Consider the following 13986-nt stretch of genomic DNA (forward strand, 5'->3'; position numbering starts at 1 on the left):
AGAGGTTCATGACTGTAGTCCAGAGGTTCATGACTGTAGTCCAAGCACTCAGGAAGCTGAGCTGGGAGACTTATCAAGCTCAAGATAAATAAATAAATCTTTGAAAAAAAAGAGTACTTTTATTAATAGGCTCTCTTCATCTATTAATAAGACTAGAATATCTCGACCTAATATCATCTAATAAGAGAAAAACCACAAACTGGAAAAGCCAGAAAAGAATTGATATTTTAATATAGGTACAAATTGTAGTTTGACTACTTGGACACTATTTCAAAAGAATGAGGGTAGGGATCCCAGAATAACCTGGGCTATGGCATGGTACGATCTTAAAAACTCTGGATGTAGATGGTCGTATCTGTAATCCTAGCATTTGGGAGGCTAAGGATTGCCACCAGTTCAAGGATACTTTAGGCTACAGAGTAACCTTTATAGTAGTTATTTGTTACCAATATGATCACCTCAGATACAGACTTGTAGCAGGAATATAAAACTATGCAGGGATCAGGCTAGAGAGATGGCTCTGCAGTGAAGACCAATAACTGCTCTTCCAGAGCACCTGAGTTTGATTCCCAGCGTCCACATGGTGACTCCCAGCTATCTGTAACTCCTGTTCCAGGGACTCTTAACACAACCTTCTCGTCTCTGCAGGCAACAGGCATGTATATATGCATGCAGGCAAAACATCCATGCACATAAAATAAAAAAATAGAGATCATTTATAATCTAGAATATACTTGACACCAACATGAAAGCTTTACAGTTCTCATAAAATGTACCTTTAACACTGCTTTGACCTCTTTGAATGGGATGTAACTTCCATATAATTTCTGCTAACAATTCTCTGAAATTGCATAAATGATAAATCTATCTTCTAAATGTCTGAAGGTAACTTTCACGTTTCTTATTGTTGTTCAGAGAAGTCCTATAATTTCTTAATTTTTAATTTAAATTACACATTAAGTATCTGAAGTATAGAAAGACATAAACCATTTTAAAAATGGAGGCATTGGGGCTGGAGAGATGGCTCAGCAGTTAAGAACACTAACTGCTCTTCTGAAAGTTCTGAGTTCAAATCCCAGCAACCACATGGTGGCTCACAACCATCTGTAATGAGATCTGACACCCTCTTCTGGTGTGTCTGAAGACAGCTACAGTGTACTTACATATAATAATAAATCTTTGGGCCAGAGCGAGTAGAGGTCTTGTTCAATTCCCAGCAACCAGCTATAGGGTACTCATATACATAAATAAATCTTTTTTTTTTTTTTTAAAAGATAAAAATGGAGGCATTTTCTTACATGGAGTCTGGGACCTACTACTTATGAGAACATTATCTTTTTCACAGACAAGTAAGATCAGAGGGTTATTACTCAAAATTAGTTAACATTGGTTAGGAGCAACTAATATAGACGGTGAGTAGAGACTCTTAAATTACAAGAACTTCTTTGTTATCATTTATAGTATCTTCATCATGGTTAACTTTTAAAACTAAAGAGGGAAAAGACTTCAAGGTATGATTTCTGTGTATATACTTTTATTCTGACCTTGTACAAACCTAATCAGCCATATTATTCAAAGAAATGTTTTAAAGGACACACTCTTTTGAATATATACACAAAGTTTAGTTTCCCTGCTCTAAATTTGAATCCATTACATTCATAGTATATAATCAAACTGAAAGGAGATACTGTTTGCCTTCTATATTCTTGGGTGCTATATCTATCAGCCAACTAGGGATTGAAACATTTTGTTGGGGGATGAGTAGCATTTCTGTTGAACAAGCACAGAATTGGTCTTTCTTCAACAGTTTAACAACTAGTTAAACATGAGTATTTTAACACATAAATAGTGTAAATCATCTAGATATTACCATTTTATATGAGACAGGAACTTCTGCAGATATTGGTATCTAGAATGTGGAGGTGGGAGGAGCTTTGGGGAGCATCCTTAGAATACAGAAGGATGACTAATGTGGCGGAGGGGTATGGGGGGTGTGGGGGGTAGAGGGGATGTTGTAGTTAACCCTTTGTAACCTTGGGCACACATCTATAGATTCAGCCAACCAGGAATTGAAACATTGGGAGGAGGGGAGAATAGCATCTCTGAACTCCCACTGTTCGGTGGGAGTAGTTACTATGATTTGGGGGGAAGCCATTAACACAACCAGTACTGATGGACCAGTGATTCTTAACTCTGATAGTTATAGATTCATGAAGGTATTTAAAGGTGATCTAATTATTTTAAAAACTTCTTTATGTGTAAAGCCCTCGCTTCCATCCCCACCAACACACAACATGAGTTACAGAAAATTAGGGGGTGGGGGGAAGCAAAAAAATTATCCTTTTGACTGTCTTTGAATCCTACTCATGTATTATTGTTTTTGTTGAGTGTTTTTATAGTTTATTTTCATCAATTATAGCTCACACTACCTAGTATTTTATAGTATATTTAGTTGCTATAATCAAAAATGTTTTTGTCATTTTTCAAAAATTACTGTTCTATGTTTGTAAAATTTGTTATAAAACCTACTGATGGTTCTCTGCTAGTTTCTATGGCTTAATAATCACCTCTTTAGTTTTATCCTTGTTGAAATTTGATTTGCTAGATTATTTTTGGTTTTAGATTATTACTAAATAATGACATAAAATGTTTCTTGATCTACGGTTATTGAATCACTCAATGAATCTTTTATCCTTGGTATATCATAAGGTATTTTGCTAAGTAAATAGAAAATGTTTATGGTTTTTATAATAATGTGAAAGACACCAAATTTTTTTAGGATTTATTTTTATTTTATGTATATAGGTATTTTGCCTTGTATATGTGTGAGTACCACATGCATGTGTTGCTCATGGAGGCCAGAAGAAGTTATTGGATCCCTTTGAACTAGAGTGTTGGTACTTGAACTCTGGGACTTCTGCAAGGAGCAGCTAGTGATCTTAACCGCTGAGCCATCTCACTAGCCCAAGATACCAAATTTTAATATATTCCACAATCCCCTGAGAAATTCTTTAAAAAGATATCTAGACCTTACCTTTCGGTTTCCAGTACTGGAAGTCTAGTCAGTGATTGATGTTAGGCATATATAACCACTTATTTTTTTCTCGTTTAAATAGTTGATGAGATTAGTTTAAAATAATACAGAAATTTCAAGATCTTAAACTTATATTACTAAGTTTCTAGTCTTTCTAGAAAGATGTAAAAGGTTAGGTTAGTTCTCTTTATTTTTCAGAAAGGGTCTCACTATGTCACCTGGCTGGCTCGACACCTCTTGAACTCAAAGTGATTCTTCTACCTTCACATTGATGTAACTAAAGAAGTATTCTAAAATGTCTCACTCTTCCTTCTTAAGATTTATTTTTGTTATTTTGTGTGTGTGTGTGTGTGTGTATGTGTGTGTGTGTGTGTATGTGTGTGTGTATGTGTATGTGTGTGTCTATATGTAAGTGCAGGGGCCTGAAGCGTCTGATCCCCTGAAGCTAGATTTGAGTATAGGATCAGATCTAGTGTCCTCTGAAAGTACAGCTCTTAACTGCTGAACTATCTTTCTAGCCTCCTTTATTTCTTTTCCTTGGTGGTGGTGGTGGTAGTGGTGATGATGATGGTGATGGTGGTAGAGGAGGAAAATAAACTCAGTCAGGAGTCCTCTTTGTATTTGAGACAGGGTCTCACTGTGAACCCTTGGCTGACCTAGTACTTGCTATGCCTCAAACTCCCAGAGATCCACTTGCCGGCCTTGAGAGTGTGTAATTAAAGGTATACACCATCATCCCCAGCTAAAAGTTCATTTTTAAGTTTATCAATTAGACTTTAGGAGGTACTTTAGATTATAGTCCCAAAACTACAATTTGTACCTATATTAAAATATCAATTTTTTTCTGGCTTTTCCAGTTTGTGGTTTTTCTCTTATTAAATGATATTAGGTTGAGATATTCTAGTCTTATTAACAGATGAAAAGAGCCTATTAATAATAAAAGTACTCTTTTTTTTTTTCAAAGATTTATTTATCTTATATTGTGAGTACACTGTCACTCTCTTCAGATACACAAGAACAGAACATCAGATCCTATTAGAGATGGTTGCTGGGAATTGAACTCTGGAAGAGCAGTCAGTGCTCTTAACCACTGAGCAATCTCTCCAGCCCCAGTAAAAGTACTCTTAATAACAAATATAAAATATTTAATATTGTTTAAGAGTAACCTCTACCCCCTTTTAAAGTGAAAAATTGATATGGAATCGATTTACTGAAAACTAAAAACACTTTTTTGGAAAAGATTGTAGAAAACAAAGTTAATCTAATCATTCTGGGCTAGGTTGAGGAGTTATATTTATAATAAGATTTTTGATTCAGTAGACTAAGGAAATAGCTTAGTGAATAACACGCCTGTGGAGGCATGAGGGCCTCAGTTCAAATCCTAGCATCTACTTTAAAAGCCTCGTATGGCTGCACGTGCCTGCAATCCCAATACTGTGAGGTAGAGATAGGAAGATCTCCCAGTTCAGTAAGAGACCCTGTCTCAGGAGAGTGATAGATGAGAACACCAGTATTATCCTGTGACCTTCTCATGTATGCGCTCAACACACACGCACGGTTGATTGAATAATTTAACATTGTAATTTGTACTTTTTCCTTATCACATTATCTAAGAACAAAATAGTGAACGACTTAAGTATTGTATGTGTGTGTCTTTCAGCATTAAAGAGCTGAGGCAGGATGTCCTAGAGTTTGAAGCCAGCCTGGTCAACACAGCAGGACCTTGTCTCTGAGAAAACAAATCAAAAAGCAGAGTGTGGAAATGATTAAGCCAGGAAACTTCTTATACATTGGCCCTCTTTCACAAACTGTTTCAGTATCTATGCTCTCTCCTTTTGTCTGTAAACCTCCTTTTTGGTGAGATGCTTGGTGGTTAGGAACATCAGATATCCTGTACTAGTTAAAGCATTGTGAGCTGCCTGCCATGGGTACTGACAACCAAACTCAGGTCCTCTGCAAGAGCAATGCTGTCTCTTAACCACTGAGCTATCTTTCTAGGCCTAGTGGTATTTTTTTTTTTAAATCTCCTCAAATGTGCTGTAAAATACAAATCAAAAATTTGGTAAACTCTTTTTGTTTTCCTATGAAAGCTAAAAATCTTAGAAGGGATATTTTTCAGTGTTAGAACAACAGACCCCTTACTTAGAAACCTGTCTCAGGATACACTTCTTTTGAGAGTATGTTTTAATTAATTGTGTTTATTATCTTAAGGAAGTCTGAACTGCTTTGTGTTTAAAAAGAAAGCCTTAGCCTTTTTTCTTTAGTTTTGCTTTATAAAGTAAAGAAGTAAAAATTAGTGCAAACAAAATAAGGAAGATGATATAGCAATCATTTAAATAGTGTGCTGCTTCCCACAGCCACCACTGCACAAAAATTTAAAAGTAGAAAAATGTGCCTGGTGTGACAGTTCATATTTTTAATCCCAGACTTTGGAAACAGGCAGATGGAGCTCTGTGAGTTCAAGGCATGTCTGGACTACATAGCAAGTTCCAAGCCAGCCAGAGATATATAGTAAAACCCTGTCAAAATGTGTGTGTGTGTGTATATAAAGTGTTCATTGTAACCCAGCAGATCTCTGCTCTCTCTCTTACCTCCCTTTCAGAGTATTATATAAATGAAATGAGTTTCAAAACTATTTCATTACAAAGTTCAAATTGAAAATAGTGAGGAAAAGAAAGCAGTTTTAATGTACTTAAAAAATTTCAAACTGTTGGCATTAAGGTACTCTCATATGGCCTCTATTTTTTATTGTAGGATATTAAGAATATACGGATTCATTTATATAAGGAGCTCCAAGTGATTTTTTTTAATTCTTTCAAAATTTTACACTTATATACAGTGTATCAGACCTAACCCCCTATTTGTGACAAGTTTCTTAATAGCCCTACTTAAAATCTTAAGGTTCTTGAGTGAAATTGCTCTATAATTAGGTGTATACAGCCAGTGACCTACAGACCACATATGCCCCACAATATGACAAATATGGCTAACACAAATAATTGTAAGCCTACATAAAACATGCCTGTTGAAACATTTTTTGTAACTCAATTGCACAGTTGATGACAGTGCTGTGTGCGATGTCAAAAGTTGGACACACCCACTAAATGAGTTGAAATTTTTGTATCACAGTTTAGAATCTAACAAATGTACACATTCTTTACTAAACTTTGAAAACTGTATAAGAGAGTTGCTGAGAACTCTTGACAGTTACCTAAGAAAGTTGTTTCTCTGCTTGTAGCTTTCAGCCTTACATTAAAAGGAAGGAGACTTAAAGAAAAGATAATTGTGTGCTTTGTTCATAAAATACAAGAAGAACTGAGTGAAAAAAATCCCGTTATATTGTTAAATGTTTAATAAATTCTAAGAGCTGTTTTCAACATTTAGCAAATACCTAACCTAGTAAGATTGGAATGGAGGAGTAAAATAGAGGCAGCATTCTCCATTAATAGAGCAGACTGTAGAAAAGGAAAGACTTAAAACACTGATGTTCCTATCCTATTTGTCATACAATTGCTGTTTTTAATCTATGGAACCCCAGCTTATTTTCATCAAATGAGGGCACTGTTTATATATTTATGGGTTGTTATGCGAGAGTAAGCACCCAGTGCAAAGTAATATTGATAATGGCAGGCTTAGAGAAGCAGCTGACAGCTGGGCTAGCCTTAGAGTCAGGAGGCTCAGCAAAGGAAGACAGCTCTCCTTGATAAAGCTTAAACAAATCTGACTGGTTTGGAAAGAATTCTCGGTGTGTATCATTCTATAGATACTTTTATTACCTTTACTAGCCCACCTGCGGATCAGCACTCTGACTCACCTTCATTTGAAACACATTCCTACATTATTTGGTATCCGTTATTTCTAGTACTAGATAACCAGTGGCTAAGGAAGTAAGCACCTGGAAGTAGTAGCTTGTTACAGCAGCTAATGTAAAGCCCATGGTAAGAGAGTAGGTGGGAAGGTATTGATGTCAAAAGAAACTAATCAAATCATGTATAACTATTAGTGTCTTAACCTGCCCATAAATGTATTACCTATTCTCAAATTATTATATACTTTAGTTTCTTCAAATTTATTTAGGGTTTTTCTATACTGAGATACTTTGGAATGATTGTGAGACATTAGATACATAAGCTACTGTAAATTTGGGGATGAAAACATCTGCTTTGGAAATGTTAAATAAAAGCTTGGACATTTTAAAAGAATTTATTATGTTTTCAGTGATCTAAAATTTGTATATAAAAGCTATCTTATATAAAACTTTGTTCATGTTCCATACAAGTCCTATATAATAATTTTACATGGTTTCTTCTAATCTTTATACAGTAAACAGGGAAATGCAAAATTAATTTTATTCGAGTTAAGACAAACTAACATGTACATTCTTGTCTCTCTTTTTTTTTTTTTGTTAAGTAGGATGAGTTCTGAACGTCGAAAAGAAAAGTCTAGAGATGCAGCAAGATCTCGGCGAAGCAAAGAGTCTGAAGTTTTTTATGAGCTTGCTCATCAGTTGCCACTTCCCCACAATGTGAGCTCACATCTTGATAAAGCTTCTGTTATGAGGCTCACCATCAGTTATTTACGTGTGAGAAAACTTCTGGATGCCGGTGAGTTCTACAAAAACATAATGGACCTGAAAATTAGAAATTAAAAACATCTAGAAGTTCCTTTTAGCAGGAGACTACAATACTTTCTTTTAAGAGAGTGGTGTGTGTATGTGTCCATGCACCTGTGTGCACATATTAATATGCTCTTATGAAGGGGCCTATGGAGGCCAGAAGAGGGTATCAGATCCCTTGAAGCTAGAGTTACAGGTATTTATGAGCCACCTGATGTGGGTGCTGGTGTCCAAAATGTAGTCCTGTTGGTTGCGCAGCAAGCATTCTTAAATGTGGAGCTATCTCTCTAGACCCATAACGCCGCTCTTTAAAAAAAACATGAATTAAGTTATTATTGCATGTGTATGGGTGTTTTGCCTTCAACATTTGCATGCCTAGTACTTGTAGAAGCCAGAAGAGGATTTTTTTTGGAAATGAAGTTACAGACAGTTTTCAGTGCTGGGAATTGAATCCAGGTCCTCGGAAAGATCAACTAGTGCTCTTAACTGCTTAGCCATCTTTCCAGTACTGCCCCAACACAATACTTTTTTTAAAGTATTTTTTAAAAGTAATTAAGTCTTTCCGTATTCTTTACTCCTTTTATCAAGCTTTGCTTTTCTTAGTTGTAGGAATAATCCTTTTTGTACTGTAAGTTGTTTTGGTTTACCCTTTTTTTTTAATCCTTTATTTTTTAAACACATAAATAAAATTCATTAACTTTATAGCCCCTGGTACTTTGTTTCATTCTGAAGAGTTCTCGATTCTTCCACATGACAGCAATTTTTTTCTTACTAGCTTTTAAGCTTCATTTCATCTATTCATTTCCTCCTGTCTACCTGTATCTCTTTGTCTCTCTCTCTCTCTCTCTGTCTCCCTCTCCCTCTCCTTCTTCCTCTCCTCCTTCTCCTCTTCCTCCTCCTCCTTCTCCTCCCCACCCCCACCCCCCATAGAGTCTCACCATGTAACCCTGGCTGATCTGTACCTTGCTGTGTAAACTAGGCTGCCTTGAACTCACAGAGACCCATCTGCTGCTTCCTCCTTAGGACTGGGTATAAAGGCATAACCTATCTTTAAAAAATATCACCCTTTTTTACACCCTTGGTGATTTGCTTGTTTGCAAATTTGTTTATTTTAAACAATTATATAAAACAACTGGAAAGTATACAGAAATAAATATATGTATTATAGAAATTTAAAAGTATCTGAGATAAAGCCTGACTTTGTTTCTTTTCCCGTGTGCCCTGCAGGTGGTCTAGACAGTGAAGATGAGATGAAGGCACAGATGGACTGTTTTTATCTGAAAGCCCTAGATGGCTTTGTGATGGTGCTAACAGATGACGGCGACATGGTTTACATTTCTGATAACGTGAACAAATACATGGGGTTAACTCAGGTAAAGTCCCCATATATGAAGAGCACTAATGGGTACTTTATGGTTATATGATATAGATCTAATTTTTTTAATGTGTTTGCAGTTTGAACTAACTGGACACAGTGTGTTTGATTTTACTCATCCATGTGACCATGAGGAAATGAGAGAAATGCTTACACACAGAAATGGTGAGAAGAAAGTCTATTGTTTGATTTAATATGACAGGTGATTTTCAGTCAGATATTGTTTCTAATTTTATTTTTTTGGTAATGTACTGATTTAAGAGAGAATGTTATTTCACATTTAATGTTAATACTGTTCTTTGTTAAAGCTGTTATTCTACATTTTAGAAAACTCACAAGTTTTTAAAACTCATTGAATTAATAAGTAGTTACATGAATTAATAAGTAATTACATACACGAGTAGAAAAAAAGGAAAGATAATTAAAAGACCAAGACAATTATAAGTAGAAATGCAGTATTAAGGCAAGAAGTTATAATACAAATGACAGGTAATAAGATTTTCGATGATGACTGAATACACAGTGACAGTTTGGGTTCAGGCTTTTTTAATGTCCTAAAGAAGCAGGATTGGGGGGTGGCCAAGATTTTAAGAGCACAAAGATGCTTTAACTTCTAAGGATGTTTTCAATAACTTGAGACTGTAATTGGAAGGATGATGTTGTGTTGGACCACATGTGGTTGTACACACCTTTAATCCTAGCACTTAGGAGGCAGATATAGGCAGATCTCTTGATTTCCAGGCCAGCCTGGTTTATGTAACTAGTTTCAAGCCAGGTAAGGCTACAGAGTGAGACCCTGTCTCAAAAAGAGAAGTAAGAGAAGGGCTGAAGAGATGGCTCAGTGGTTAGGGCCACTGACTGTTCTTCGGGAGGGGGGACCCCACTTCAAATTCACATCCTCATGGCAGCTCACAATGGTCTGTTACTCCAAGATCTGACACACTCCCATAGACATGCAAGCAAAATTCTGCACATAAAATAAAAGTAAATTTTTTTAAAAAGTTGCAAGAGAGTTCTGTGAAGTACTTGTTGAATTACAGAGACTTAACAGTTAATTTTTTTAAAATAGTAATTTATAAACAGAGTATACTGGTCTCTCTTTCTTAATTCCCTCTGTCAGGACCTAGTCTCTGTTCTTTGAAAGCAGTCTTATTAAGTCTTGACTACTTTGCATTGTATTGCTATTGACCCTACTGTATTATGTATTACATGCTTAATAGCATTGCATCTAATTATTGATCTCTGCATCACTCTAAGTATACACACTCGGTTCTAAATAATGGATATTTTGTGTTTGTTTGTTTTTTCCCTAATACTTCCATTTTATATACCTTAAAATGTATCCATTTGATAAATGTCCATGATTTTTTTAGATATTCATAGAAATGGCCTAACCACCATCATACCTCTAATTTTATTTTTTAAAATTGTCTTGTTTTATTGTATGTTTGTTTGTTTTGAGACAGGGTTTCACTATGTAACCCTGGCTGGCTTAGGACTCCAAGTAGACCAAGTTGTTCTTGAACTCATAGAGGGCTACCTACCTCTGCCTCCCAAATGCTGGGATTAGAGGCATGTACCATTACACTCAGCCATTTTAGAAAATGTCATTGCCTCAAAAAAGAAGTTCTATATCTATCTAATCCACTTTCTCTGAGCATTTCAAATAAGTAAAACATTTGTTTTGAACCAGACTAAGCAATAAAAAAGGAAATCAAGATGTTGTTTCAGAGTCATCTAAATGTAATCTAATTTTTTAGTTATGAGGTTTGACATTAAGATTAAATTAGACGTGAATTGATTTTCCTCTGCTTTATTTCTGTGGCTTTTTTGTTGTTGTTCTGGGTGTCAAAGCCAGGCCTACATGTATGTACTAAGGGAGTCCTCGTCCATTGAGCTACATTCCCAGTCCCTATTCCTGTGACTTTAAATTGTAAACAGGTCTCATATGTAGCTCAGGTCGGCCATCTCCATCCTCCTCCTTCAGCCTCCCTAGTGCTGAGAGTATTGGTATGTACCATCATGGCTGATTTCTGTAACTTCTGATAGAACATTCTGTCTGGCTTTCATACTCAGATGCTATTTACTTACAAAAGGTAAGTTGGCATTTTTAAAGTTCTGTAAACACGTTGCTGCTTATTCAAAATTGAGTTATCACAGTTGGTAAAAGACATGAAGTATTTACACAAGTTCTTTTGAAGGGGACATACTTGTATACTGACAGACATTTATAGGGTACACTTACACCATTTTCTTATTTTCTTTACTTGGACCAAACTCACCAGCACAGATGAATAATTAATCCTGTGAAGTGTGGACTCTCCTCCCACAGTCCAGGGAGTCACTGCCGTCTTACACACACTCTCCCTGGATGGAGCTGTCAGACCTACTGACATGCTGGAGTAGGTGAAGAGGGAGCAAATCATGGTTGTGTTAATGCTGAGAGCCTTGCTTTGATGCTCTCATCCTAACAAATTTCTATGTTTAGCTGTGACTTAAAACTCGGTTTCTTGCTTTCGTTAGGCCCAGTGAGAAAAGGGAAAGAACTAAACACACAGCGGAGCTTTTTTCTCAGAATGAAGTGCACCCTAACAAGCCGGGGGAGGACGATGAACATCAAGTCAGCAACGTGGAAGGTACGCAAGCTGAGCGTGCACTTGATTATAGATAAATAAACCTATACACATACATGCTAGTATCAAGAGCTTTCACTAGGAGTGCTGAAAGTCAGCTGACCCTAGCACTTGGGAAGCAGAAGATCATCTGCTACAGATTTGAAGGCAGCCTTGTCCTCACAGCAAGTTCCAGGCCAGCCAGGGGAACACAAGCCTTACCTCAGAAAACAAAACAAACAAAAGAGTTTTGCTTAGAGTTATGAGGGGAATGGAGAAAGTGCTTAGTAATTAAGAGCACTTGCTTGCCAAGTACCTGGCTTTGGTGCTCAGCACCCATGTGTCAGTTCACTGTCACCTGTAACTCCAGTTCCAGGAAATCATCCAGTATCCTCTCCTGACCTCATCAGGCACCAGGTACACACACAGTGCACACACATACATGCAGATAGAGCACTTACCCACATAAAATAAAAATCAATTTCAAAATAGACTTACGAGGGAAAAGTATAATTATTCCCTTTTGCATATTTGCATTTATATTCAGTATATGTAATCTCCATTAAAGACAGTATAATAATCTGACAGTTTGAGATATATAAACACAAATTATTGGAAATACGATATTTCTTTTTTTTAAAAAAATATATACATACATTTATTTATTTATTTATATGTGAGTACACTGTAGCTGTCTCCAAATGCACCAGTAGAGGGCGTCAGATCTCATTACGGGTGGTTGTGAGCCACCATGTGGTTGCTGGAAATTGAACTCAACGACCTTTGGAAGAGCAGTCGGTGCTCTTACCCACTGAGCCATCTCTCCAGCCCACAATATTTCTATACTAAGCTAACTTATCAGTTGGCTTTGCCAACTAGTATTTAAATCCTAATATAAGTATAATTTTCTATCTCAGTTTCCTTTTTTTGTTCAGTGTTGAACCATAGTCACCAGAGCAAAATCAACTATAATGACCAGATTAGTGAAGAAGGAAAGATAGTCTAGACTTAATACAAGACTTAAATATTTTTCATTGTGTGTGTGTGTGTGTGTGTGTGTGCACGTGTGTGTTTTAGTGTTTTAGTTGGTTGCATGTAAGCATACCATGTGTTTACAGAGGCCAAAAGAAGGCATTTGATCCATATTCTGGATTATAAGTGATCCCTAGTTTCTATTTTATGTGCATGAATGTTTTGCCTCCATGTATATCAGGGCATGCATGCCTGGTGCCTGAAGAAATGAGAAGGTGTCAGATCCTCTGGAAATAGGGTTACAAATGGTTGTAAGCTGCCTTGTGAGTGCTAGGAATCAGATCTAGGTCCTCTGGGAAAAGCAGTCAGTAAGCTTAACCACTGTCTCATCTCTAGCACCCTACCTTCACAATGTTGTGGGGTTGTTTTGTTTTGTTTTGTTTTGTTTTAGAATACCTCATTATCTCATAATGTCTTAACTGCTATGCCATCTTTCCAGCTCCCCTTACCTCTTTCTATTTTAAAAAGGTAACTTTATTTTCTTACTCATATTCAGGTGCTTCACTGCACGGGCCATATTCATGTCTATGATACCAACAGTAACCAACCTCAGTGTGGGTACAAGAAACCACCCATGACGTGCTTGGTGCTGATTTGTGAACCCATTCCTCATCCGTCAAATATTGAAATTCCTTTAGATAGCAAGACATTTCTCAGTCGACACAGCCTCGATATGAAATTTTCTTACTGTGATGAAAGGTAAATGAACTATTTTATATTTTTAAAATTTAGATTTTTTGTAGCCTTTTCATATCACTATAATAAAAACTTAATTGATATGTCCATGAAGCTAAATATGAAGATGCATCCTAGAACCCAAAAATGTAAGATTAGCTTTTATACTATAAATACTGTATTTAGCTATTATACAAAATCTATTAAGATGAAATTCTTGACTACATCTAGTGGCATCCTCCTGTAATCTTAGCTATGAGGAGACTGAGACAGGAGGAGGGTAATTTCCAAGTCAGAGGTGGATCACTTGTCCTACATGCAAAAGGCACTGACTTCTTGCTGTGGTACTGCAAGCAGTGAACACAAAAGTCATGAAGTTCTTTTGTTTGAGGGAATTTTGCTTAAATTCAGAAAGTAAGTTTTAAAGATAAATAGTTTATGTAGAGTAGGCAACAGTTTTGGTCTGTAACCCACATGTTCTTCTTGAGCATCATCAACTCCACCCTTGGTTCCTGTCACCATTTCCCTAATCTGTTACTACTTGTGTGTAATTGTCAACTTGATGTTTCTGCCTACACCATTTTCTTAATAATGAAATAAATACTCCTGTTACTAAACTACTCTACTGCTCCCAGACAGCCTA

At 36.3% G+C, this 13986-nt stretch overlaps 1 protein-coding gene across 5 annotated transcripts in view; it reads left to right on the top strand.

Annotated features, from left to right (window-relative positions):
* Positions 1-13986, top strand: part of Hif1a (hypoxia inducible factor 1, alpha subunit) — a 46231-nt gene that overhangs the window by 17786 nt on the left and 14459 nt on the right. For 3 of the 5 annotated variants that reach the window (NM_001313920.1, XM_017314961.2, NM_010431.2), the window contains exons 2-6: positions 7448-7638; positions 8877-9022; positions 9105-9189; positions 11548-11660; positions 13165-13367. In NM_001313920.1, the coding sequence (NP_001300849.1) occupies positions 7449-7638; positions 8877-9022; positions 9105-9189; positions 11548-11660; positions 13165-13367 (737 nt within the window). In that variant the 5' untranslated portion in view covers position 7448. Of the gene's footprint in view, positions 1-7444; positions 7639-8876; positions 9023-9104; positions 9190-11547; positions 11661-13164; positions 13368-13986 lie in introns of all 5 variants that reach the window. The other 2 variants (XM_006515478.4, NM_001313919.1) reach the window with 1 other exon arrangement.

Source organism: Mus musculus, chromosome 12 (assembly GCF_000001635.26).
Source record: "Mus musculus strain C57BL/6J chromosome 12, GRCm38.p6 C57BL/6J".
NCBI lineage: Eukaryota > Metazoa > Chordata > Mammalia > Rodentia > Muridae > Mus > Mus musculus.